The sequence below is a fragment of the Choloepus didactylus genome (assembly GCF_015220235.1).
Source record: "Choloepus didactylus isolate mChoDid1 chromosome 25 unlocalized genomic scaffold, mChoDid1.pri SUPER_25_unloc1, whole genome shotgun sequence".
NCBI lineage: Eukaryota > Metazoa > Chordata > Mammalia > Pilosa > Megalonychidae > Choloepus > Choloepus didactylus.
Genome location: NW_023637606.1, coordinates 5,938,333 through 5,964,686, shown reverse-complemented (window position 1 = coordinate 5,964,686; position 26,354 = coordinate 5,938,333). Strand labels below are relative to the sequence as shown.

The 26,354-nt window shown below is 50.8% G+C and overlaps 1 protein-coding gene across 1 annotated transcript in view; it reads left to right on the top strand.

The window, feature by feature from the left end:
* Positions 1-3,709: 3,709 nt before the first annotated feature.
* LOC119525362 (complement C3-like) overlaps positions 3,710-26,354 on the top strand; it is a 34,458-nt gene continuing 11,813 nt past the window's right edge. Inside the window, exons 1-26 of the mRNA XM_037824039.1 lie at positions 3,710-3,783; positions 4,607-4,799; positions 5,777-5,939; positions 6,034-6,104; positions 7,789-7,883; positions 7,986-8,068; positions 8,152-8,242; positions 8,465-8,567; positions 8,806-8,932; positions 9,164-9,279; positions 9,385-9,531; positions 11,045-11,248; positions 11,378-11,584; positions 11,952-12,110; positions 13,154-13,283; positions 13,533-13,604; positions 13,818-14,015; positions 19,559-19,667; positions 19,949-20,034; positions 21,864-22,006; positions 22,109-22,321; positions 24,017-24,083; positions 24,181-24,267; positions 24,935-25,138; positions 25,534-25,609; positions 25,953-26,112. Of these exons, the coding sequence (XP_037679967.1) occupies positions 3,710-3,783; positions 4,607-4,799; positions 5,777-5,939; positions 6,034-6,104; positions 7,789-7,883; positions 7,986-8,068; positions 8,152-8,242; positions 8,465-8,567; positions 8,806-8,932; positions 9,164-9,279; positions 9,385-9,531; positions 11,045-11,248; positions 11,378-11,584; positions 11,952-12,110; positions 13,154-13,283; positions 13,533-13,604; positions 13,818-14,015; positions 19,559-19,667; positions 19,949-20,034; positions 21,864-22,006; positions 22,109-22,321; positions 24,017-24,083; positions 24,181-24,267; positions 24,935-25,138; positions 25,534-25,609; positions 25,953-26,112 (3,378 nt within the window). The remainder of the gene's footprint in view (positions 3,784-4,606; positions 4,800-5,776; positions 5,940-6,033; positions 6,105-7,788; positions 7,884-7,985; positions 8,069-8,151; positions 8,243-8,464; positions 8,568-8,805; positions 8,933-9,163; positions 9,280-9,384; positions 9,532-11,044; positions 11,249-11,377; positions 11,585-11,951; positions 12,111-13,153; positions 13,284-13,532; positions 13,605-13,817; positions 14,016-19,558; positions 19,668-19,948; positions 20,035-21,863; positions 22,007-22,108; positions 22,322-24,016; positions 24,084-24,180; positions 24,268-24,934; positions 25,139-25,533; positions 25,610-25,952; positions 26,113-26,354) is intronic.

Below are 26,354 nucleotides of genomic sequence, written 5' to 3'. Positions count from 1 at the left end.
GATTGAGCCAGGTCAAGGTTACCTATGAGTTAATGAGTAATGGAGAGTAAGGGGTTGGGTCCTGGAGGGATTGTGGGTCCTAGAGGGAAATTCTTGGAAGGTAGTGTAGCAGACACTCCTTCCTGGATCCGGGCGGTGGGGGTGGGGAGCTTGACAGTGCCTCTGGGGAAGGAGGGTGAGAATGAAGAATGGGGTGTCCCCACCCCAGAAATTATCCCCACTTTTTCCTTCCGCTCATTCTCTCCTTTCACCCCAACTGGGGTTCCCAGATAAAATGCAGCATGCCCAGTTAAATTTGAATTTCAGATCAACAGTGGAAAATTTAGTATAAGTATATCCCGAACATCCCACTTGCTGTCCACCCCGGCAGCCTCATTCTCTCTCCTCGGGGCACGGAATGCAGGATTGGGTGGGCCGCTGGCTAACTAGAATTCCACCCAAGCCTCCTTTCTCCCTTCCCCAAATATTGCATGGGATATACTTATCCTAAAAAAATATTATTTGCCGTTTGTCGGAAATTCAAATTTTACTGGGCGTCTTGCATTTCTGTTTGCTAACTCTGGCAACCCTCACAACCCAATTGCACCATACAGAGCAAAGCTTACTCACAGGAAGGATTCCTGGCATTCTGGGGGTCCTCTAGAGAGTCAAGGAATTATTGCCTTCCCTTCCCTGGCACCTTCTAGCCTCACCTGCACCGATCACCACCTGCCTTCGCGGTGATTACACCCTGTAAGCATGTCCCATGCAAAACCTCTGCAAGACAAGGGTCTGCATCCTACAGGTGTAGAAACTGAGGCCAAGCAATGAAGGCCACACAGAACTGGGATCGGGATCTGAACCCGGGGCATCTGATTCCAGATTCTGGGCAATTAATTATTACACTGTACTGCATTTGGGGAGGAAAACTGGGGCTGTGATCTGGAGCCTGGTGGAGATGGAACCGAGGGCCCATGAACCACCCAAGTTATCTCTTCTTGGTTGCTCCCCCACACAACCTCCCGCCCTGTCGTCTGCTCAAGCAGCCTTGCTCTCCCTCCCTCCGTGCCTGGAAAACTGGGCTGAGTGAGCCTGCTAACAGGAATTCCTCCCAAGCCTCCTTCTCCCCCTCCCCTGCTGGAATACATCGCCCACCACCCCCTTCCCAAGCTTCTGTTCATACGTGCACATTCCCCAGGACAAAGTCAGTAAAGCTGAGGGGTCCCTGCACTCACCTCCTCCGAGCCCAGGTCTGCTTTCCTGCCCAGCAAGCCTTGCTCCAGGCTCACCTCCATCCCTCTTGCTTTCCTTGCAGTCCCCTCCCCTCTGGTCACTTCCTGGAGGTCAGGACACAGTCCCTTTCCAGACCTTGACAACTATGGGCAGGAATGATGATGGCCACCCTTTTTTTTTTTTTTGTATCCTTCCCTCTGCATCAAGGACTTCGAGACATCGTCTCCACTACATTGTCACAACGGTCAGAGGTATGATCACTCCCAGTGATCAGATGGATGAACTGAGGGTCTGGGAGAGGAGGAAGCAAGCCATGCAGGAAGGCAGAGACAGGACGGGAGTGACTTCTCAAGGCTGTCCAGCCACAGACCCCAAATGCTGAAGGCTGTAATGAAATTAGGAAATAGGCTGGTTAGAGATTGGGGTTGAAGGAAAATTGAGGAATGAATTGGGGGGGTTGGGGGACCCCAGGAGGCAATCCCACCCCAGTTGCAGAGGCTGAAGCCAGGGAGTCAGGAAGGCCATCAGATGTTTGCACATTCCCTCCTGCTATTCCAAATAAAGGATGTTGCAATCTCAGCAGACAGAGCCAAGTCTGTTCTACTTCTCCATGCCATCCCACCAACCCCCTCCTGCTCTGGGCACAGAGTCAGTTACAGGAAATCAGAGCAAGTTCCCCTTTGACCCCGGGGATGGGGCTCTGGAAACTACTTAGTCCTCAGGGATAGGACCCCCCACCTCACACCAATCCCCAGCTTTAACAGTTCACCTCATGCTGGAGCTTCACCACCTCCACCCCCACCAGACGGTCAACCTTGTTCAGAATTAGAGAAATGCAAATTAAAACGACAGTGAGCTACCCATTTTCACCTCTGAGGCTGGCAAAAATCCAAAAGATTGCCAACACTCTCTGATGGGAGGCAGTGGGGAAACATTTCATGCAGTGCCAGTGGTTGTGTAAATTGATACAACTCCGTGGAGAGGAATTCAGCAACATGTAGCAAGATCACTAATGAGCGTAGACTTTGACTTGTGCGTGTGCAAAATTATAATGATGAAGGCAGTGATCGACAACTATAGAGCACTCATGACCCATGTATGGTTTGCCCAAGTTAACTTCTTTAGCCCTAGTAACAGCCCTGTGTGATAGGGAAAGCTGTTGGAACCGCCATTTTGCAGATGGGGAAACTGAGGCACAGAGTGGTATCAGGAACTGGTCCAAAGGTCACAGCTAATAAATGTGGGAGCTGGAAAACAGGAAGTTCAAGGTTACTCACGGCTGGGCAAGTAATCTGGAGACAGAACAAAGGCTGTTGGTCCTTACGGTACTGATGGCTTTCCCATAACGTAACATGAGGCAGCTGCCTGCCAGAATAAGGAAGTTTTCTGTGTACTGATAAGGAAAATCTTCAAGAAAGATTATCTGGAAAAGCAATACATAAATGAGGAAACTGGGAAGAATAGTGTGTAGAGTATGCTAACGTGTACATTTGTAAATGCAAGATATCTTTGGCAAAAAAAACACAAGATTCGACCACAGGGTCACATCTGGGTGAGGGTCTGGATGGCTGGGTGGAGGGGGGAAAGACTAACTTTTCCCTGTAGGCCCATTTGTACCTTTTAGATTTTGAACCATATAAACATATTACCTATCCACAGATAAAAATAAATACAATTTAAAATAATAATATCCTAACAGGAAGTTGAAGTGAAAAGGAACAGAGGCTAAAAATGGGGTCCTTCCTCAAAAAAGCCTTTTTTAACTGCCATAACCACTCAGACACCCTGACAAGGAAGGGTGAACGGAGTTCCAGGCCCCTTTTTCCATAGAAGACATGTTCACCTGGATGGTGAACTCCTACACATACTTCAAAGCCCAGCTAAAATGCCCCGTCCTTCAAGAAGCCTGTCCCAATCCTCCAAGAAGCAGAGTTCTTCTCCACTGGGAAAGAGACTCCATGGACCAGGAGTGTCTCTGCTGGGCTCTGTCCCTCACCCCACCCCCTCCACCCCAGCATGAAAGTTTTTGGAAATGAGGCCTGGGGGTCCTCTGGGGTTCGAGCTTGCAGCACTAAAATGGACTCATAGGAAGTGTTTGATTAATAAATGCATTGCCAGAAGCAGAGTGGGTGCAAGGCCCAGAGATCCAAAGAAAACCCTCTTCGGACCTTCGTGTTCCCCCACCAATAAGTGGATACAACTGGGAAAGGTTCTTGTTCAAAAGGAAGTCCTGAATCAGAGAGAGGCCAGAGCAGGGGGCAGGCGTGTTCACGATGGAGGGGAACATGACCTCCAGCTCGTGGCACCAGATGTTGGCACCAGGAATTGAAAATACTTGGGAAATGGTATTGAGAAATCTGGGGCAGCCCCAGGGAGGGGAGAGGCCAGAGGAGGAAGGGGGAAGGGGGAGCCAGATAAGAGGTGGCCTCCAACAGCCTCTGCTCACTCCTCCCTGTCCTCTCCCTCCGTCCCTCTGTCCCTCCACTTTCCCTGCACCATGGGACCTGCCTCATGTTCCAGCCTGCTGCTTCTCCTGCTGACCAGCCTCCCCCTGGCCCTGGGGGATCCTATGTGAGTCACCATGACAACCCACCCCCAAAAAGGCTGCTTCTGGGATGGGAGCAGGCATTTGTGGGTACAGCTTCCTGTAGAATCCAGGGTGCATTCGGGTATTTGTGGATTCAGGGGATAGTGGGTTGGGATCTTTGTAAATTTGGGCTGCCAGTGGGGTTGGGTGTTTGTGGAATTCAGGAATGTGGGATTGGGATGTTTGGGGGTTCAATGTTTATTTAATTGGGGGTCTGTAGGTTTAGGAGGTCAGGTCTTTGGGTGGATGTGAGGTTGAGGTGAGTGTGTGGTTGGGGCGTTTTGCAGGTTTAGGGGTTTGTAGGTTGGACTTGACAGGAACTGGGAGTTTGCACTTTCAGGGTTTCAGTGTTTCTAGGTTTAGGGGTTTGGTGCTTTTGGTTTATGTGGCTCGGGGTGTGTGTTTGTGGATATATATAGGCCTGGAGTGTTAGTGGCTTAGGTTTGGGGTGTCCAGAGATTAGGGGGTTAGGGTTTGGGTGCATGTGGGCTTGGAAGTTTGGAGACTTGGGAGGGTTGCTGGTTCTGGTTTTGAGGTCGTTGGGTTGGTAGGATCCGGTCTGTTCACAAGCCAGGGGTCTAGGGTGGCAGATTCCTGCCCAGTGGGTGAGGAGGTGGTGGTTCCCAGGGAGGAAATCAGATCTGGAGGCTGGCGCTGGTGCCCCGGTGTGGCCACTGGATCCCCTCCAGGACCCGGGGCTGAGGCCCAGTACCAGGAAGCAGAGGCTGGCCAGGCGCTGACACGGGACAAAGCTGGAGCCTGGGTGCCCTGGCATGACAGTTCCACCCCTGTGCCCGGCTCCGGCAGGTACTCCATCATCACCCCCAACGTCTTGCGGCTGGAGAACGAGGAGACGGTGGTGCTGGAGGCCCACGAGGTGCAAGGAAACATTCCTGTCACTGTCACCATCCATGACTTCCCTGCCAAGAAGCAGGTGCTGTCCAGCGAGAACACTGTGCTGACCAATGCCAATGGCCATCTGGCCACCGTTACCATCAAGGTGGGCACAGAATGGAGCTGGGACCAGCCCACACCCAGAGCCCCTCCTCCCCTCTGAGCCCCTCCCTCTTGTGACACCACTCCCTCTCTGAGACCCCTACATCTCTGAGGCCCCGTTCAGGTTTGCTAATGCTGCCATTAAGCAAAATACCAAAAATGGATTGGCTTTTATAAAGGGGGTTTATTTGGTTACAAAGTTACAGTCTTACGGCCATAAAGTGTCCAAGGTAAGGCATCAACAAAGGGTACCTTCATTGGAGGCTGGCCATTGGCATCCGGAAAACCTGTTAGCTCAAGAAGGCACATGGCTGGTGTCCGTTTGCTCCCAGGTTGCATTTCAAAATGGCATTCTCCAAAATGTTGCTCTTGGAGCGTTTTGTCCTCTCTTAGCTGAAGCTCCCCTTCAAAATGTCACTCTCAGTTGCTCTTGGGGCGTTTGTCCTCCCTTAGCTTCTCCGGAGCAAAAGTCTCCTTTCGGAGGCCATCTCCAAAATGTCTCTGTAAGCTGCAGCTCCTCTCTCAGCTCCTGTGCGTTCTTCAAAGCGTCCCTCTTGGCTGTAGGAAGCTCCCTCCTTTTGTCTCAGCTTATATAGTGCTCTAGTAAACTAATCAAGGCCCATGCTGAATGGGCAGGGCCACACCTCCATGGAAAATATCCAGAGTTATCACCTATAGTTGGTGGGTCGCATCTCCATGGAAACACTCAAAGAATTACAATCTAATCAACACTAATATGTCTGCCCACACAAGATTGTGTCAAAGAACATGGTGTTTTGGGGGATGTAATACATCCAAACTGGCACAGCCCCCTCCCTTTCTAAGCCCCTCCCACTCTGAGTCCCTCTCTGACCACCCCCCCCAGCTCCTTGGAGTGATGGGCAGGCTCTGCAGTGATGAGGGGCAGGTGAGGGCCTGGAGGCTGGACCGTGGGTACAGGGTCCTGAGCAGACCAGTAAGGATGCCCTGGCCCATGCCCAGGTCCCGGCCAACAAAGAGCTCCAGTCAGAGAAGGGGAAAAGGTTCGTGATTGTCCAGGCGGCCTTCGGTGACACCCAGGTGACGAAAGTGGTGCTGGTGAGCATTCAGACTGGGTACCTCTTCATCCAGACGGACAAGACCATCTACACCCCGGGCTCCACAGGTGAGGGGCGGGGGTGGCTGGAGACCCCCGGGCAGGGGTGCGGGGAGGGGCCGCGCTCAGCAGGCTCTCGCTCTCTCTTCCCACCACCGCCCAGTCCGCTACCGGGTCTTCTCCGTGGACCAAAACCTGCTGCCCATCGGCCGGACCGTCGTCGTCAGCATCGAGGTACCAGGCAGCTGGGGCCCCAGCGACACCGGGCAGAGGCTCGGGGAGAGCAAAGAGGGGGAGAGAGGCAGGGACGCTGACACCCAGATGCAGACACCGGAAAAGGCTCAGTGGCAGAGACCCAGACTCAGAGCTAGGCAGAGAGCAGCACCGACAGAGGCCTGAGACGGGGCGGGGACCCGGGGTTCTGGCTGCAGACAAAGCCCCGGTCGGGTCACTTCCCGAGCAACAGTTTCCTTATCTAAAGCTGGGGAACCAGATAATTCCATGTAGTCGGTTCTCCTCACCGCAGCCAGAGGGCGCCGGTGAGCACCCGAGTCTGCCCGCAGCCCTCCAGGGCTCCCAGCTTGCTCACTGGGGTAAAAGGCAAAGCCCTCCCCGCAGGGACCCTGCACAGCCTGCCCGGACCCCCTCCCTGCTCCGCCCCCCCCCCCCCCGCCCCGCTCTGCTGCTCCATCACGTCGTCCCAGACACATGGATCTCCTCTGAACCTCCACCTCTCCAGAAGCCGTCCTGCCTCAGGGCCTTTGCACTGGCTTCTCTCTGGCTGGAACCCTCTTCCTCCGAATATCCACACGGCTCTCTCCCTCCTCTCCTTCAATTCTTTTCTCCAAAGTCAGCAATGTCCCAATTTTACAGGGAGGTCTTCCTTGATGAATCTGTAAAATTTCACCCCCGTCCCCACCCCCACCCCAGGCAGACAGACACACACACATTCCACTCTCCACCTCCTCCCCGGCATTTTCCTTCAGCATCATGTGAATTGGAGGTACATATTTGTTAATTGCCCCCCCCCCATCAAGCCCAAGCTCCACAGGGGAAGGGATTTTGATGCATCTCCCAAACCCATCACACCATATGGCTCAAGAAAAAGTTACCAGGGGGAGGGAGGAAGGAGGGAGGGAGGAAGGAGGGAGGGAGGAAGAAGGAAAGGGAGGACAAAGGGAAAGAGGTGTATTTACTCCTCCTAGGATTGTCATGAGCATTTAGAGACATCATGTGATCACAGAGAGAAGACTAACCACATATTTGAAGTTGCAGAGCTGCTTTAGGGAGAGGTGGGGTCTGTGGGGAAGGGAGGGCACACATCTGCTTGACAGGCACAGCCAGTAACCAGCTTTGTACAAATATTGTACAATATTGTGCAAATGCCAGTGCATCACCCACAGAACTGCCCCATTTCCAAAGAAGCTGGAAAATCAGATTTTTGTGTGATATCTCCTGATGTTTGACTCTTGGCAAGTAATGAAATCATATGTGTATTAGGTTGAGCCACACAGAATTGCTATTTTTGTAGATAAAGAAGAAATAAGCAGTTACCTGTGATTCAGTCTAATCAAATGCTTAGCCCAGGATTTGACACAAAATATGTGTGTAATAAAAGCCAATTACAGTTATTAGCCAGAGAAGCACTGATAATAATGAGCTCATACTTATATTACTCCTGCTCCAAGCCAAGGAGGTAGGTGCTATTATTATCTACTTTTTACAGAAATGCAGATTGAGCACAGAGGTGAAGGAACTGGCTCGAGGCCACACAGCTTGTGGGAGACACAGCGTTGATTTGAACGGGGGCCACTGAGGCAGCTCCATGGTCTGCCCACTGCCCCAGTAGATGTGGTGCAGCGAGAGGGCACAGACACACAGAGCCCCTTCTTCTGATCCGTCCCCCTGTCTCCCACAGACCCCCGACCGCATTCCCATCAAGCGGGACTCCTTGTCTTCCCAAAACCAGTTAGGCATCTTGCCCTTGTCTTGGAACATTCCGGAGCTGGTCAAGTACGTGAGGTCCTCCGGGAGGGGGTTCTGGGCTCCCCGATCCCAGGAGCGGGGTTGGGGGCCTGGGGGCCTGCCAGACCACTCACCCGGCCTTCCTTGTAGCATGGGGCAGTGGAAAATCCTAGCCCACTACGAAGATTCGCCGCAGCAGGTCTTCTCCTCCGAGTTTGAGGTGAAGGAGTACGGTAAGGTAGGGGGCGACCCGGGTGGGGGTCCCCGGAGCGCTGGCGCAGCGCCCGCCCCCAGCCGACGCCGTCCCTCCCCGCAGTGCTGCCCAGCTTCGAGGTCAAGGTGGAGCCCGCGGAGAAATTCTACTACATCGACGACCCCGAGGGCCTGGTGGTGCACATCACGGCCAGGTGACGACCTGGGGGTGGAGCCGGGTCGGGCCCACGTGAGTCCAGGGGCGGGGCCAAGTGAGTTCAGGGGCGGGGCCAAGTGAGTCCAGGGGCGGGGCCAGGGAGGCACGGGGGCGGGGCCAGTCAGGGGGCGGGGCTCTGGGTCCTTAGCCACAGGGAGGGGAAGCCGGGGAGACTCAGCTCTCCAGCAGCGGAGGATCTGAGGCTCGCGTCATCTCACAGGTTCTTATACGGCAAGAACGTGGATGGAACAGCCTTCGTCATCTTCGGCGTGCAGGATGGCGACCAGAGGATTTCACTGTCCCAGTCCCTCACCCGCGTTGTGGTACCTGACAGAGGCCCCCTCTGAGCCCCTCCCCAGCCAGCTCTCCCCTCTCTCAGGCCCTCCCCTCTGAGCGCTTCCCCTGTGTAAGCCCCTCTCCAGCTGAGCCCCTCCCCCCTGAGTCTCCTCCCCTTTGAGTCCCCCCCCTCTCTGCGTTCCCTTTCTGAGCCCCTCCCCCGTCTCCCTGAGCCCCTCCCCCTGAGCCCCCCTCCCCTTTCTGAGCCCTCCTCTCCTCCTCCAGATTGAGGATGGCAGCGGGGAGGCCCAGCTGCGCCGGCAGGTCCTTCTGGATGGGGTGCAGCCCTCCCGAGCAGACGCCCTGGTTGGGAAGTCCTTGTACGTGTCTGTCACGGTCATCCTGCACTCAGGTGAGCCCGAAGGAGCAGGCTGGTCCGAGGGCGGAGGCCCAATACCACCAGTGGTCCAGTCTGGGAGGGGAGGCCCTGTCAGAGGAGCAAGCCTAGTGTGAGGGGACCGGCCTGGTCCAACGGGTCGGCCCAGTGTGAGCGGGGGAGGATGCCCAGTCTGAGGGTGGAAGCCCAGTGTAATTGTGTCCAGCCTGACGGGGGAGGACTGACCCTCCTGACCGGCCCCTTCAGGCAGCGACATGGTGGAGGCGGAGCGCAGCGGGATCCCCATCGTGACCTCCCCTTACCAGATCCACTTCACCAAGACGCCCAAGTTCTTCAAACCAGCCATGCCCTTCGACCTCATGGTGAGACCCGGGGCTGGGGTTCCACCGCCACAGCGCCCCTGTTCCCGAGTGCCAGCAACGCCTCTGCGTCTGTGTGAACCCCTCCACCTACTCTCACCCCCACAGGTGTTCGTGACGAACCCCGACGGCTCTCCGGCCCGCCAGGTCCCCGTTGTGATCCCGAATTCCAACGTGGAGGCTTTTACCCAGGATGATGGTGTGGCCAAGTTGACAGTTAATACCCCCAACAGCCGGCAGCCCTTGAGCATCACGGTTAGTCAGGACCATCCTCAGAACCCACCCCCACCCCCGCCAGGTAGATGGTGACTTTGCACAGTGGGATCTTGATCTACGAATAGAGGAGTTCTGCATTTGCATTGAGGGGTCCTGATATTTGCAAACTTGGATCCTTCCATGCAAATGGCATATAAAGGGGTTCTGCCTTAGGTAGAGATATATTTATTTGCATGGAGGGGATTATATTTGCATAGCGTGGATCCCACCATTTGCATAGAGGAGTTCTTTGCTTAGTGGGATCCCGTCATTTGCATGGAGGAATTCTTATTTGCACAATAGGGTCCTGCAGTTTGCATGAAAGGATCCCCACTTGCACAGTGGGGTCCTTCATTTGCATAAAGGGGTGCTTTTATTTAAATACAGATTTTTTTCATTTGCTTTAAGGGGCACTCTACTTGCTTAATGGGGTCCTGCTATTTGCAAAGAGGGGTTCCCATTTGCACAACGAGGTCCTACCATTTGCAAGAGGCCCTCATTTGCACAGTGGGGTCCTGCTATTTGCATAGAGGGGTTCTCTACTTGCAAAGTGGGGACCCACCATTTGCAAGGAGGGGTTCCCATTTGCACAGTGGGATCCTGCTCTTTGCATACAGGGATCCTGCATTTGCACAGTGGGCTCCTTCCACTGGCATAAAGAGGTCCCACCATCTGCCTAGAAGCGTTCACATTTAGATAAACAGGCCTCTTTCACTTACGTGTCATGGTGCTTCCATTTGCATGGAGAAGTGCTCTGGTCTCACATTTGGTTCTGCCCTTCAGATACAGTATGAATCTTGCAAGGAGGGGCTCTGCAGTTTATATAGAAGGGTCCATGAATTGCATGATTGACTCTGTTCTGGCTTCCATGTGGCACTTCCCTGGGAGGGAGACACAGCCTGTGCAAGCCTGCAGATGTCTGCAGGTGTCCTCAGGAGTTCCTGTCCTGCTCCTGGTCTGGGCATCCCCTTCTTGCTGGAAAGCCTGCTTCACACAGTGCTTAGCATGTGAATTAGCCTCCTGTTGCTGCTATAACAAATTACCAAAAACTTGGCAACCTAACCTAAAACAACAAAAATGCACCGTTAGAGTTTTGGTGGTCAAAATTCCAAAATCAGCCTGATTGGGTTAAAATCAAGGTGTCAGCAGGGCAACATTCCTTCTGGAGGCTCTAGGGGAGAACCTATTTTCTTGCCTTTTCCAACATCCAGAGGCCACCCTGCCTTCCTTGGCTCTGGGCCCCTTCATCCATCTTCAAAGCCCACATTTTGGCATTTTCAAATCTCTCTCTGACTCTCCTGCCACCCTCTTATAAGGATACTCGTGATTACAGTGGCCCACCTGGATAATCCAGAATATTTTCCCCCATCTCATGATCCTTACTTTAATTGCATCCGCAAAGCTCCTTTTGCCATGTGAGGCACCATATTCCCACATCCCAGGGATTAGGACATGGGCATCTTTGGGTACCACTGTTCAGCTCAGCTCAGCGTGCATCCCTCTGTCCTACCAGGTGCGCACAAAGAAGGAGGGCATCCTGGAGTCGCGGCAGGCCACCAGGACAATGCAGGCTCTACCCTACAGCACCGTGGGCAACAACTACCTGCATCTCTCCATGTCCCGCAAGGAGCTCAGGCCAGGGGAGACCCTCAATGTCAACTTCCACCTGCGAGTCGACGCTGGCCTGGACGCCAAGATCCGCTACTACACCTACCTGGTCAGTGGCCAGCCACAGCCCCTGGGCTCCTAGACACCTCCAGCCCCTCCTCCTTGCTTCTGTAGCATGACCCAGACTCCTCCCACTCCCACAGCCATGACCACCAATCCTCCCTCTCTGTCCCCCCAGATCATGAACAAGGGGAAGCTATTGAAGGTGGGGCGCCAGGCGCGAGAGCCTGGCCAGGACCTGGTGGTTCTGTCCTTGACCATCACCTCAGATTTCATCCCTTCCTTCCGCCTGGTGGCCTATTACACACTGATAGGCAGCAACGGTCAGAGGCAGGTGGTGGCCGACTCTGTGTGGGTGGACGTGAAGGACTCGTGCGTGGGCACGGTGAGCTCCCTGGATCTCTTTGTGCCTATCCTGGCACCTCAGCCTCTTCTCTGCTCCATCCAGCCCTCTGAACCCGTTTCTCTCCAGCCCTCTGAACCCATTTCTCTCCAGCTTGCAGGGTTCCTGCTTCTCTCTTCCTCTTTTCCATGCAATCCTTCCCCTGCTCTGGCTTCAGTCCCTATTTCTCTCTTTCCTTGCCTTTCTCTCTGCTGCTGCTGCTGCTGTCAACTCTTCCATCTCTCTCTCCTCTCTGTCTCCACCTTTCTCTTGCCTTCAGTTCAGCCCAGGACCTCCTCTGCCCTTGAATGACCAAGGCTGGGGCCTCACTAGACTGACTTCTTCCTCGTGACTTCCATCTTCTCCACAGCTGGTGGTGAAAGGTGGTGGAAAGGAGGAGAAGCAGCATTTTCCAGGGCAGCAGATGTCCCTCAAGATAGAGGGTGATCATGGGGCCCGAGTGGGGCTGGTGGCCGTGGACAAGGGCGTGTTCGTGTTGAACAACAAGCACAGGATAACGCAGAGCAAGGTGTGCACCTGGGTGGTTGAGGTGGGGCAGGTCCTGGAGGTAGATGATGGGATGGGTTGGAGTTGAAGTTGAAGATGGGCATGTGGATGGACAAGGGTTAAAGCTGGGATGTCAAGGGTTAAGTGTGGGCAGTTTCACCTGTTACGCAATGGCAGTGCCAACCACAACATCTTGTGGAATTCTCCAGTGTGGGAGGCCTGAGGATGGGAATGAGGGCAGAGATGGGGTTGGGAATGAGGATAGGAATGCATCAGGGTACAAGGGGAAATGGAGAAAGTTGGGCATGTGGTTGTGACAGGGGTGGGAATGGAGATGAGAATATGGCTAGGAATGAAGATTTAGAAAGGAATGGGGTTGGGATAGGGTTGGGAAGGGAGATGGGAATGGTTTTGCGATGCATGTGGGAATAGGGTTGGAGATGTTATTGGAGGTCATAAAGGAATTGGGTGCCATTGGAAATGCAGATCGAGATGGGAATGGGGTTGGGATAGGGTTGGGAGTGGAGATGGGAATGGGGTTGGGATAGGGTTGAGAATGATGATGGTTGGGAATAGAGATGGGAATGGGGGCACGGTGGGGTTGGGAATGGGGTTGGGGATAGAGTTGGGTATGTTTGTGAATGATGATGGGTTGGGTGTAGAGTTAGAGTGGGGATGGGTTTGGAAATGAGACCAAAGTTGGAGTTGGAGAGGGGCTGGAGAGTGGGTGGGTGTTGGGGTTGAGAATGGGGATGGAGTTGTGGGGGGTGGGGGGTGGGGATGACACTGGGGGAAGGGATGGGTGGAGGTGGCCATGGGGTTGGGTGAGGATGGGAGCAGTATCTGTGCAGGTGTAGGAATGGAGGGAAGGTGGGGATGCAGATGGGGATGGGGTAGCTGGGGTGTGGCTGGGGGTAGGGGTACGATTGGGGTGGAGTTCTGGAAGGGATCCAGTGGGGTGGGGCTTTGTGAGGTGGGGGAGAGATGAGCAGATGGCTGTGTAGGTGGGTTGGCAGTGGCACTGCTGGCCTAGACTCACCCATCCTGGGCCCCCTCTTCCCACAGATCTGGGATGTGGTAGAGAAGGCAGACATCGGCTGCACCCCGGGCAGTGGAAAGGACTATGCCGGTGTCTTCACGGATGCCGGCCTGGCCTTCCAGACCACCAAGAACCTGCAGACCACTGACAGAGCAGGTGAGGAGGGGCAGCGCCTCCAACCCTTAGATGCAGGGGTCAGCAGAGTAAGGGCAGGTCCCTGGATTCAGAAGGACCTGCGTTCGGGTCCTGCCTCCCCACCAACTTGCAAATCACTTCTCCCTGAGCTCACTTTCCTCATCTGCCAAATGGGATGACGACACCCCTACCTCACGGCCATTGTGAGGAGTAAACCAAGAACGTGCAGGAGGTGTCTAATCACCTTGCTACCATGCCCCTGCCCCTCAGAGCTCGAGTGCCCGAAGCCAGCCACCCGCCGACGTCGCTCTGTGCAGCTCACGGAGAAGAGGATGGACAAAGGTGGGAGCCTTCAGCTGGCCCCTGGCCCTTACTCACCCCCACCCCACTCCTGAGCCTTGCCCCTAGGGGAGCCCAGCCTGGTATTTCAGGAGTAAAAGAGGGAGAAGGGGAGGTCCTGGCCTTGGGGAAGTTCTCCCTGGAGTCTGCCCTGAGTCTGTCCTGCTTCAAGGCACCCTGGCTGAGGGTCTGACGTGGGGGACTCTGCTCCAACAGCGGGTCAGTACACGGACAAGTTCCTACGCAAGTGCTGTGAAGGTGGCATGAGGGAGAACCCGATGAAGTTCTCATGCCAGCGCAGGGTCCAGTATGTCTCGGATGCGGAGTGCAAAAAGGCTTTCCTCGACTGCTGCAACTACATCACCCAGGAGCGGCTCAAGCACACCCGGGACAGTCCCCTGGGCCTGGCCAGGAGTGAGTCTGATAGGGGGGTCCCAGGGGTGGGTGGAGGGCAGGCCTGCGGGAAGGTGATTCTCTCTGAGAAGGAAGGCTGACGCTGCCTGAAGGGGGAGGAGGAACTTTTAATATGTCTTAATTAGAGAAGGACATCTCTGTGCCAGAATGGGCATCGTCAAAACTGACTGCAAGGAAATTTTACCTCAGGCGACTCAGACTTTTGGGCAGATCAGCTCAGCAAATTCACAGTTCATTTTAACCTGTTCACATTTCCGTTTAATAATCTTATGCAGAGCTTTACCATTTGAAATTTTCCTTTTGCACCTGCTGTCTTTTTCACCGGGGACTGGAAATCCATTGATCAGTGGGGTTGGAGGAGCAAAAGCAAGTGTGGATGTGGGAAAGTGCTTTTCATCAGTTCCATGATGCAAAGCAATAAAAGAGAAGACCTTTGCTTAAAATTTAAGGGAAAAAAAAAAAAAAGAAAAAAAGACCCAGAGGTTCTCAATGCAAATGAGCAAATAGCTCTACTTTCAATCTCATTGCAAATTATAATAATCTAGACATGCTTGTCTGTATCCCAGTACCTTAGAAAGTTGTGACCAAGGAAAAGGCTTTCTTTTGCAAGCAAGAGCTAATCTGAAAGCTACTAGAAAATTAGACAAAACCCATGATCTACCGGGAAATTGTTTATTTGCATAGGGTTTTGTTTTGTTTTTTTTTTCCCCCCAGCATTATGTAATTTCTTTAGCCAGTTGGGGATCTGACGGAGGATTGCTTCACTGTTACGACCCCAAAGGCACTGTGATTGATTGTTTCCACCTACCTTGTCATGGGGACCTGGAGACAAATTGAAACCTGCCCATCATTTTTTTTTTTTTTTTTTTTTTTTTTTTTAATTTCTTCAGGATCTGCAGTTATGTCACCTTTTTCATTCATTATTTTGTTTATATGGGTCTTCTCTCTTTTTGATTTTGTCAGTCTAGCTAGGGGCTTGTCAATCTTGTTGATCTTCTCAAAGAACCAACTTTTGGTGATATTTATCCTTTCTATTGTTTTTTTGTTCTCTATGTCATTTATTTCTGCTTTAATCCTTGTTATTTCTTTTCTTCTACTTGGTTTAGGATTGGTTTGCTGTTCATTTTCTAGCTTCTTCAGTTGATCCATTAGTTCTTTGATTTTGGCTCTTTCTTCCTTTTTAATATATGCGTTTAGTGCTATAAATTTCCCCCTTAGCACTGCTTTTGCTGCATCCCATAGGTTTTGGTATGTTGTGGTCTCATTTTCATTCGTCTCTATATATTTAGCAATTTCTCTTGCTATTTCTTCTTTAACCCACTGATTGTTTAGGAGTGTGTTGTTTAACCTCCAGGTATTTGTGAATTTTCTAAGTCTCTGATGGTTATTGACTTCTAATTGTATTCCATTGTGGTCAGAGAATGTGCTTTGAATAATTTCAAACTTTTTAAATTTATTGAGGCTTGTTTTATGTCCCAGCATATGATCTATTCTGGAGAAAGTTCCGTGAGCACTAGAAAAGTATGTGTATCCTGTTGATTTGGGATGTAATGTCCTGTAGATGTCTGTTAAATCTAATTCATTTATCAGATTGTTTAGGTTTTCAATTTCCTTATTGGTCTTCTGTCTGGTTGATCTATCTATAGGAGAGAGTGATGTGTTGAAGTCTCCCACAATTATTGTGGAAACATCAATTGCTTCCTTTAGTTTTGCCAATGTTTCTCTCATGTATTTTGTGGCACCTTGATTGGGTGCATAGACATTTACGATTGTTATTTCTTCTTGCTGAATTGCCCCTTTTATTAGTATGTAGTGGCCTTCTTTGTCTCTCAAAACATCCCTGCATTTGAAGTCTATTTTATCTGAGATTAATATTGCTACACCTGCTTTCTTTTGGCTGTAGCTTGCATGAAATATTTTTTTCCATCCTTTCACTTTCAGTTTCTTTGTGTCCCTGTGTCTAAGATGAGTCTCTTGTATGCAACATATTGATGATTCATTTTTTTTGATCCATTCTGCGAATCTATATCTTTTAATTGGGGAGTTTAATCCATTTACATTCAACGTTATAACCGTGAAGGCATTTCTTGAATCGGCCATCTTATCCTTTGGATTATGTTTGCCATATTTTTCCCTCTCTCTATTAATATCCTTTATTGTACCCATACCGAATCTCTTTAGTACTGAACCTTTCTCCAAGTCTCTCTGTCCTGTCTTTGTTTCTCTGTCTGTAGGGCTCCCTTTAGTATCTCCAGTAGGGCAGGTCTCTTGTTAGCAAATTCTCTCAGCATTTCTTTGTCTGTGAAAAATTTAAGCTCTCCCTCAAATTTGAAGGAGAGCTTTGCTGGATAAAGTATTCTTGGCTGGAAATTCCTCTCTCTCAGAATTTTAAATATATCGTGCCACTGCCTTCTCGCCTCCATGGTGGCTGCTGAGTAGTCACTACTTAGTCTTATGCTGTTTCCTTTGTATGTGGTGAATTGCTTTTCTCTTGCTGCTTTCAGAACTTGCTCCTTCTCTTCTATGTTTGACAGTGTGATCAGTATATGTCTCGGAGTGGGTTTTTTTGGATTTATTCTATTTGGAGTTCGCTGAGCATTTATGATTTGTGTATTTATGTTGTTTAGAAGATTTGGGAAGTTTTCCCCAACAATTTCTTTGAATACTCTTCCTAGACCTTTACCCTTTTCTTCCCCTTCTGGGACACCAATGAGTCTTATATTCGGACGTTTCATATTATCTATCATATCCCTGAGGTCCATTTCGAGTTTTTCAATTTTTTTCCCCATTCTTTCTTTTATGTTTTCATTTTCCATTCTATCATCTTCCAGGTCACTGATTCGTTGTTCAACTTCCTCTAGTCTTGTACTATGAGTGTCCAGAATCTTTTTAATTTGGTCAACAGTTTCTTTAATTTCCATAAGATCATCCATTTTTTTATTTAGTCTTGCAATGTCTTCTTTATGCTCTTCTAGGGTCTTCTTGATTTCCTTCATATCCCGTACTAGGGTCTCATTGTTCATCTTTAGTTCTTTGAGTAGCTGCTCTAGGTGTGTCTCTTCTGGTCTTTTGATTTGGGTGCTTGGGCTTGGGTTATCCATATCGTCTGGTTTTTTCATATGCTTTATAATTTTCTGTTGTTTTTGGCCTCGTGGCATTTGCTGACCTTGATAGGGTTCTTTTAGGGATTGTAGACCAGTTGAAGTCCTTATCTCTAATTTATCAGATCTACAGCTTCGTGGAGTACACTTTCTCTAACTAACCAGCAGGTGGCGTCCACGAGCCACCTGTTCTCCACAAGCCAGATCTCCCCTGCTTAGCCTTTTTGGTGAGTGGGGGAGTGAGTCTTGTGGGGCCCAATTGGTGTCCCAAGCTTGCGTGTGTAGTTGGTGTTGCCTGCCCTGTATGTGGGGCGTGTTTCTGGGCAGTCGGGGAGGGGGGGTGGCCCTAACAATCAAATCTCCCTGATGATCCTAGAGTTTTAAAGCTACTGCAATAGTCTAATCCTTCAGTTCAGTCCTGCCACAGTTTGTCTCTGCCACTGACCCACAAGTCTTTGGTATTGGCGTATGGCTCCTGAGACTTGCAAGTGGGCCCCTCTTCCAGGCTGTGCACCCCGGGTCCTCTGTTGAGGGATGACTGTGCTATGTCGCAGGTGAGTGCCGTCCCCCCAGGGCAGTTCTGGGCTGCTGGGCTGTGTTGGGAGGCTCCCAGTCTGCTCAAATGATGGCTGAATGGGGCTCTGTTAATTCACACTGCTCCCCCTTCCCAGCTCTGGGACATTCAGCTGAGGTTGCAGGGAAGGCTAATGTCCACGCCCAGTTTTGTGGTGTGTGCCTGTTATTTGAAGCACTTCCGTCACACTGGGTTGTCTGGGGCAGCTCTGGGCTATGGGGCTGGCGATGGGCAGGAGTGTTTCCTGTCCACCAGGATGGTGGCTGTGAGCGGACACCCCCCCTTTTCTTGGGAAGTTGTGTTGTTTAGTGAATTTTCTCAGCCACTGGATTATTGCCTTTTGTCTCAAAGCTCTCTTAGTTCTGCTCTTGACTTGACGTGCCCAAATTTCAATTCTTTGAAGCTTTCTGTATTGAGCTTCTTAGAGTAATTGTTTTAGAAAAAGCAAAAAGGATTTAAAAAAAAAAAAAAAAAAAAAAAAAACGGCCCTCCTCAGAGATCTAATGGGTTATTGAAATGCTAATAGACAAAGCAACCAGGGCCATTAAGGAAAGGTGCCCAGGGCAGAGAGATCAGCCTTGCTTCGGGATTTGCATACGCGCCTCAAGGCCTGATCTCCGCCCTTCCCCTTTCTGTGTTCACCAGAACTCCAAAAATCCTCTGCTTTTATTTTGGAGTTTTTCGTGTTGTTTTTTTTCTATGCCTGTCTCCTCTCTGCTGGGCTGGCTGCTCTCAGAGTCTCTGGTGTCTGGCCTCAGTCTATCTATGGTTGGAGTTTGAATCAGTAGAATGAGTTTCCGGTAAGAGCAGCCACTGCAATTCTCCCTTCTCCTTCCTGGAGCTGACAGCCCCTCCTCCCCCGGGACTGAGCCTGGCAGGGAGGGGCGCGGGTCCCCTGGCCGCAAAAACTTACAGATTTCGCTGATCTCAGCAGTTCCACGTTTTCATGAGTGTTGTATGAAGTATGCCCAAAGACAGATTGCTCTGTGGTGTCCAGTCCACGCAGTTCCTGGCTTTTTACCTACTTTCCTGGAGGAGTAACTAAAGCATACAGCTCACCAGTCTGCCATCTTGCCCCGCCTCCTCTCTCCCATTCTTACTGCCAACCTCAGGGATGTGGATGCACACTTTTCTTCTTTCTAGGTATCACTATCTTTCCTTTATTTTCTGGGACCAAATTCTTGTAAGATTATCTTCACTGGAGGATGGCCAATGGCGTCCGGAAAACCTTTGTTAGCTGGGAAGGCATGTGGCTGGCGTCTGCTCTAGAGTTCTGGTTCCAAGATGGCTTTCTCCCAGGACATTCCTCTCTAAGCTGCAGCAGCGACTTGCCCATCATTTTTGTTTGTTTCCTTTTCCCTTTTTTAAATTATTTCTTCCAGTACTCCAACACCTAAGAAGTTCAATCAGTATCTCTGAGAAAAGCCCAGATTAGGGATGATTTCTATTTTGGTCGGGTTTTATTTGCTAGTGAAGTCAAGCTGGCATTTTGAAGGCCACCACCTCTCCGTGGCCTCAGTTAGGACGCGGAAGCCCTCAAGTCACCTGGCTATGTTCAGCATCATCAGCTCCAGTGGGATATGACAGTGCCCAGGGCCCATGAAAATGTTTGCATTCCTTTGAAAATCATGGGGAATAAATGAATATAATCCAGCTTGGATTATACTCATCTTTACACCAATGCCGGCATAAAATTTAATTTTTTAGATTTTTTTATGGAGGGAAGCAAAAGTGTGTTGGGTCCCTGAAAGTGGACATATGGCCCTGAGTGGGTTTCTCTGCTGGGAATCCTTCCAGGACTGCAAAGGCTGGGAATCGAAAGGGGCAAGGGAGAAGTGGGTCTGTTCTAACCCAAGATGGTCCATCAGGTGACCTGGATGAAGAGATAATCCCAGAAGAAGACATCATTTCTCGGAGCCAGTTCCCTGAGAGCTGGCTGTGGACCATAGAGGAGTTGAAAGAACCAGCAAAAAATGGGTACAGCTGGGATCCCTCCCACTTCAACCCCATGCCTACCCGGGAGGGGTACCAGGTTCCTCTTTCATCGTCACTCCAGCCCCTTCCCCTTAACTTGCAGACCCCAACCTTTTGGCCCTCTTCCCTTTCCTGGAATTGCAGCTCAACCTGGAAGATCAGCATTTGGGCTGCCCACATGTGCCCCCCACCCAGCTCCCTGCAACAGGTCCCTTGGGGCCCTGCCCACCAGCCCCCTCCCCACCGATGTCTTCCCCTAATGTCCCCTCCTCTCCTGTACCCAGAATCTCCACGAAGATCATGAACGTGTTCTTGAAGGACTCCATCACCACCTGGGAGGTTCTGGCCGTGAGCTTGTCTGACAAGAAAGGTGAGGGAGGGTGGCGGTCCCATCCCTGGGAGGCAGGGCCCTGGGGCCCTGGGGGTTCCTCATTCCATCCCGACAGATCCCCTGTCTTGGTGGCTGACACCTGTCCCCTGGTGACTACAGAGGAGACCCAGGCTGGCCCACAGGGGATACATTCTCGGTGCTGTTGCAACCACAGAAACCATTAAAGGGCAGTGTCGACATGATAGTGGGGAAAACGATTAAGAAAAGATACACGGGAAGCAGTGTGAAATACCCAATTGAAACATCGGTGGTCAGATTGTGACAGGTGACCAGGTGGACAGAGGGTGATCTCTTCCCTGCACACCTGCTCCCCCACCAGCACTCAGTCCATGTGGGCACCTGGAGAGCCCTGGCCAAAGGGGGATGGTCTAAGGCTGGGCAGGGACTGGGGTGAGGAGAGTGAGGCACTAGCTTGGTGGGCAAAATTTCAGGGGGCACCAAAAAACAGCCGTTGAGATAAGTGACATTTTAATGCAATATTTCTAAAAATCAGAATGGATGTAAAAAACCCATTTTGAAGAAATATCAAAAATGTAAAGACTTGCCTCTATATAGCCTATATATACACTATACTATATGTATATACATACACTATATATATATATGATTACTTTTCATCTGGATTGTTAAAGTGGTTGAAAAATAGGGAAACATTAAAAAGCTCACAGCATGAAGTTTAAATATTGTATTTACATGCAAACCAGAATTTATTATAATTTTACTTTCCTGCTTATAAGGAAAGCTATCCCATCTATATTATATACAAATTCTGTTTGTTCGCTTATTTTGTTTTCAACTAAATTGCCACCTTTGACAGTTTTTGTTGAACGAGGGATACCTTCAAATGACACGTATATTGGGTGCACATTTTCCCTTTTGCTTCGAGCTCCAATATGGTTCAGTTGGGTTAAGCTTCTTGAGACTAAGTGCCTGGGTTCAAACCCCTGGTCCCTCTCTGGGTGGCTGTGTGACCTTAGGCAGGACACTTAACGTCTCTGTTCCTCAATATTTTGTTTAACCCCTTTTATTGAAAATATTACGTCAACATTTTGCCAAATTTGCAAAACCAGTATCACATTAATGTTTCAATAATATATCTATAAGATTTAATATTTATTTAATAGTAATGAGGTATTTTACACTTTTGTACTAAGTCTTTGAACTCCAGTGCATATTTTACACTTCCAACACTTCTCTATTTGGATGCCAAATTTTCACCAGGAATACTTTGATCTGTATTTGACTTCATAAAATTCACAAATGGAAAAGTAGATTCGTCTACCAAAGTTGTTCCAAATGTCGAATTGAGCCTCTGTATGTTTTTTTTTTTTTTTTTTTTTTTTAGAATCAGAGAATTCATAAAGCATTAAATTCGCCTTTTTAAAGTCTAGTTTTTAATATATTCACTAAGGGCGTCTGTTCTTCAGTTGAAATCTAATTTAACTAAAATTAAATGAATGTAGACATACAGTTCCCAGTCGCACTGGCTTCATTTCAAGTGGTCAGTGGCCACAGGGGACAGGAGCGGACCCTTCCACACCCTTGCTGTCTTCCTCTTTACGCATCTACCTATGAAGAGCACTACAGAGAAAGTGGAAATCTTTAAATAAGAGTAACTTGGGAACGCCACTGCCATTGGTGATTTTATCTTCATCGGCACCATTTAGTCCCTGATGGAGCCGGGGATAGCTCCCGGTGCAGGTGGTGACTGAGGCCCTGGGAGCGCAGGAACTCAGGGGCCCCGCGGCCCCGCGCGCCCTGCCCGGCCCCTGCCCCTGACACTCCGCGCTCTGTCCCCGCCCGGGCAGGGATCTGCGTGGCAGACCCCTACGAGGTCACGGTGATGCAGGACTTCTTTATCGACCTGCGGTTACCTTACTCCGTGGTGCGCAACGAGCAGGTGGAGATCCGAGCTGTCCTCTACAACTACCGCGAGAATCAGGAGCTCAAGGTGGGTCCTCGGGCGGGGGGTGGGGCGGCGGAGGCCTGAGCGGGTCCTGGAGGTGGCGTCTGGTGCGCTCTCCCCTGACCCGCCTCCCATGCCCCCTGGCAGGTGCGCGTGGAAATGCTCTACAACCCGGCCTTCTGCAGCCTGGCCACGGCCAAGAAGCGCCACCAACAGACCCTGATCGTCCCGCCCAAGTCCTCCCTGCCTGTACCTTTTGTCATCGTGCCCCTAAAGCTGGGCTTGCAGGAGGTGGAGGTCAAGGCCGCCGTCTACAACCACTTCATTAGCGACGGTGTGAAGAAGATCCTGAGGGTCGTGGTGAGTCCTTGGGAGCCCTGCTGCTTCCCGTCCTTCACGGAAGGCACCCCCTCTCTGTCCTGTCGCCCATCTTGGAGACCCAGGCTCTTGAGAAACTAAAAATCCCAGTGCCCGCAGCTTACCAAGCTTAAGGGTACTCAAAGTTGGAAGCTGGGCCCGGATTAGGGTGAAGCAAGTGAGGCACTCACCTGGGGCACAAAATTTTAGATGCATCATAAAATCCAAATTGAGGCACCCAAATCCATGAGGATTAAAATATCAAAATTTTAAATACAGATGAGATCTGACAATCAGAGCCTAAGGCAAAAGGAAAAATGAGCACCCCACACGTGTTCTCATGCTTTTCTTTAAAAAAAAAAAAAAATGCTTATTTTTTTTCCAGAATGTTAAAGTAGTTGAAAAATACTGAAACACCGAGAAGTAGGTGTATTAAAGCTGCACTGTTATTTGGAGTTTAAATATTCTACTTCTACCAAAAGCAGAAATGATCACAATTTTACTTTCCTGGCTTCAATGGAAGGAAACCAGTAGGAGAAAAAACCCATTGGTGTGCTGGGGCCTGATTGAACTAGCAAGGAGAACTCACTTCTTCCTAACTCCCTTCTCAGGCATGTTGGTAGCTTGAAATCAATTTTGGTGGGAATATTTACACCATGGAAACTGTCAGTGCTATAAATCAGGGGCTTTTCTTTCTGGTTGTTAAACATTTATCAATTCACCCTTGGAGGAAAATGTAGGGTGGTGTTATCAGGGAAAAGAATGGGTTTGGGAAGGGCAAATGCAGCAGCTGTCCACCAGGGGGCGGTTTTCTGCAGACAAAGATATGGGGCTGAGCTGGGCCTTTAATAGTGATTCAGCTAGTGCCTATTTATTGAGCACTTGCTATGACACAACTACTGTGTTAAGTCCTTCATACACATGGTTTTATTTACGAGACGTTTGAAAGGCAATAGGTAAAAACACAGACTCCGACAGAAAGTAGATTAGAGGTTACCAAGGGATGGGGGAGGGGCGAAAGGGAGCTATTACTGGGTGGGTATAGACTATAAATTTTGGAAATTTTTAAGTAAAATTAATTAAAAACTTTTTTTAAAAGAGAACCACAAGTATCCACATATTTGCCTATTGAAGTGAATTCAGGGTGTTTTAAATTTTCTTGATTCTAGGAGCGATATTAGAATAATTATTCTTGTACATTAAAACAAACAAACAAACAAAAAAACAGCCCAGTCTCTGGAGCCAGACCACATGGGTTTAAACCCCAGTTCTACTGTACTAGCTGCATGACCTTGAATAAAAGACTTAGCCTCTTTGTACCTCTGTTTCTCCATCTAGAAGATGGGGGTGATAAGCTATTGGGTTGTCATGGGATTAAATGGGTTAACACGTTATATGCCCAAGAACATGTGAAAATCCCAGAAGGTTTTATTATTTTGTTATTAACTTATAATTTTGGCATGAATCTGCACAACCACACTTGAGGTAGGCATTTGTGTTGCCTCCTCATAAGGGGGGGGATGCTGATGCACAGAGAGGTTAAGTCACTGGCTCCCTGTTGCACAGCTAGAAAGTGGCAGAGCCAGATTCAAATGCCATCAGACCTGTACTGGAATGGTACCCTGCTGACTACCTGCCTGTGTGTCTGTCTTTCTCTGTGTCTGTCTGTCCTTTTATTCACCTGACTCTTCCTTGCAGCCAGAAGGAATGAGAGTCAACAAAACTGTGGCTGTTCGCACACTGGATCCAGTTAACCTTGGCCAAAGTGAGTCGGCCTCAGGAGAGGGGGTGGGGGCCTGGCCGACATGGGGATGCAGAGCATGGGGTGAGAGTGCGATCTGGGTCTCCCACGTCCCCTGCAGATGGAGTACAGAGAGAGGAGGTCCAGGCCGCAGACCTCAGTGACCAAGTCCCGGACACGGAGCTGGAGACCAAGATCCTCCTGCAAGGTGAAGCCCCCTTGGCCCCAACCCCTTGAGCCCAGGAAGGTGGGGGGGGGGGTTGTGCTGTCCCCCAAGGCCAGCTGAGTGCCATGTACTTCCAGGGCCTTTAACCCATGCACCTGTCTCCACTTGAACTAGAACAGCCTCTCCTTGATCTGTTATATAGAAGACTGAGCAGTATTTAGCTCAGCAAATAGCTTTTGCTAATACAGAAGTTTAAATGAGAAGCAATGCAGTACAAAAGCAGACATTCTGGAGCTAATTGCCCGGGCCTGGGTGAGAAGATGCTGGGAAGGGGCTTTGCAATCAGTGAGCTCTGGGGCTTTTGGCAAATTCCTCTCTTGATGCCTTGAACTCCTCATCTGAGATATGGGGCAAATAACAGTATCTACCTCAAAGACTTGTTGTGAGGATTAAATGAGATACTCTAGGGCGTTATATTAATTGCTATATAAGTTTTAATGACCCTGTTACTGGAATGATTTTGCACTGATGTGAAACGAAAGGATCCTGGTACCAGCTATCTGCTACTTAGCAGTTCTGTGGGTCCCCCTCAATCACATCCCCCAGCCCCCAGCTGCCCCTGGACCCCTTGGCCCGGCTGGGGGCGGCCTGGCCCTTCTCACCCCATGGAGTTATGTGGCTTGAGCGCCATCCCCCTGCCCGTCCTCAGGGACCCCTGTGGCCCAGATGGCAGAGGATGCCATTGACGCGGAGCGGCTGAAGCACCTCATCGTGACGCCCTCGGGCTGCGGGGAGCAGAATATGATCGGCATGACGCCCACGGTCATCGCCGTGCACTATCTGGACCACACAGAACAGTGGGACAAGTTCGGCCTGGAGAAGCGACAGAACGCCTTGGAGCTCATCAAGAAGGGTGGGCGCCGCGCCTCCTCTGAGTGCTGAGCTCCCTCCGCCCTGAGACCCTTCCCTTCCCCTCTCTGAGCCCTCTCTGGGGTGTCCCCCCCCACCCCCAGGGACCCCTCTCTCCCCTCTCCGAGACCCCATGCCCCTTGAGCTCCTCTTTGAGCTTCCTCCCCTTTTTGAGGCCCCCATTCCCCTCTGCGAACGTCTCTCCATCTGACACCCCTGCACCCCTCTGAGCCCCGCCTCTGAGCTCTCTGTCCTCGGTGGACCCTTCCTCCAACCCTCCCCTCTCTCTAAAACTCCCTTCTTTTTGAAACCTCCGCCACTCCCCTCTCCCTTACCCACATCAGCCACCCCTTCCTCTCAACATCCCCTCCCTCAGGTGACACTGTCCCTTCCCTGCAGGGTACACTCAGCAGCTGGCCTTCAGACAGCCCAGCTCCGCCTACGCGGCCTTCCTGAGCCGCGCGCCCAGCACCTGGTGAGTCCCCGGGACAGCCCCAGGCCCGCTGCTTCTGAGCAGGGATTGGATCCGGACCTGGCGGGGTCCAGCCCAGGCTCTCCTAGACAGGCCTGTGAGCGACCACCCTGGACCCTCCACGTGCAGTCAGGCGCTGGCAGGCCGAGGGACCTCATTAAGCAACAATTGCATGCAAGGCTAGGTCCTGAGCCCTGGGAGGGGAAAACTGCAAAACCATGAGGGCGGTGGGCCTTGAACCTGCCTCAGGCCCCGCCCCTGTCTATTCATTGGCTGGCTCGGGTGACACTCTGTAGATCCTGGAGCTGATTGGCTGACCGGCCCCGGCTCTGCTCTGTGCTCGCAGGCTGACCGCCTACGTGGTCAAGGTCTTCTCTCTGGCCGCCAACCTCATCGCCATCGACTCCCAGGTCCTCTGTGGGGCGGTCAAATGGCTGATCCTGGAGAAGCAGAAGCCCGACGGTGTCTTCCAAGAGGATGGGCCCGTGATACACCAAGAAATGATTGTAAGCAGCAGAGATTCAGGACCGACTGGGGAAGAGAGATAGATGCACTCACCCTTCCCTGCCCAGTTCTCTCCATCGGCCTGTGCAGACCCTGGTTTTTGTCCACCATTGTGCCAACACCTTGACTCTCCCCAAATACTTGAAGAATGAACAAATGGATGAATATTAAAGGATTTGGCCCCTCCTGGGGGAGCCACTGGGGAAGGACCCAGCCCACCCCTTGGTTCTGCAGGGTTTGGTGG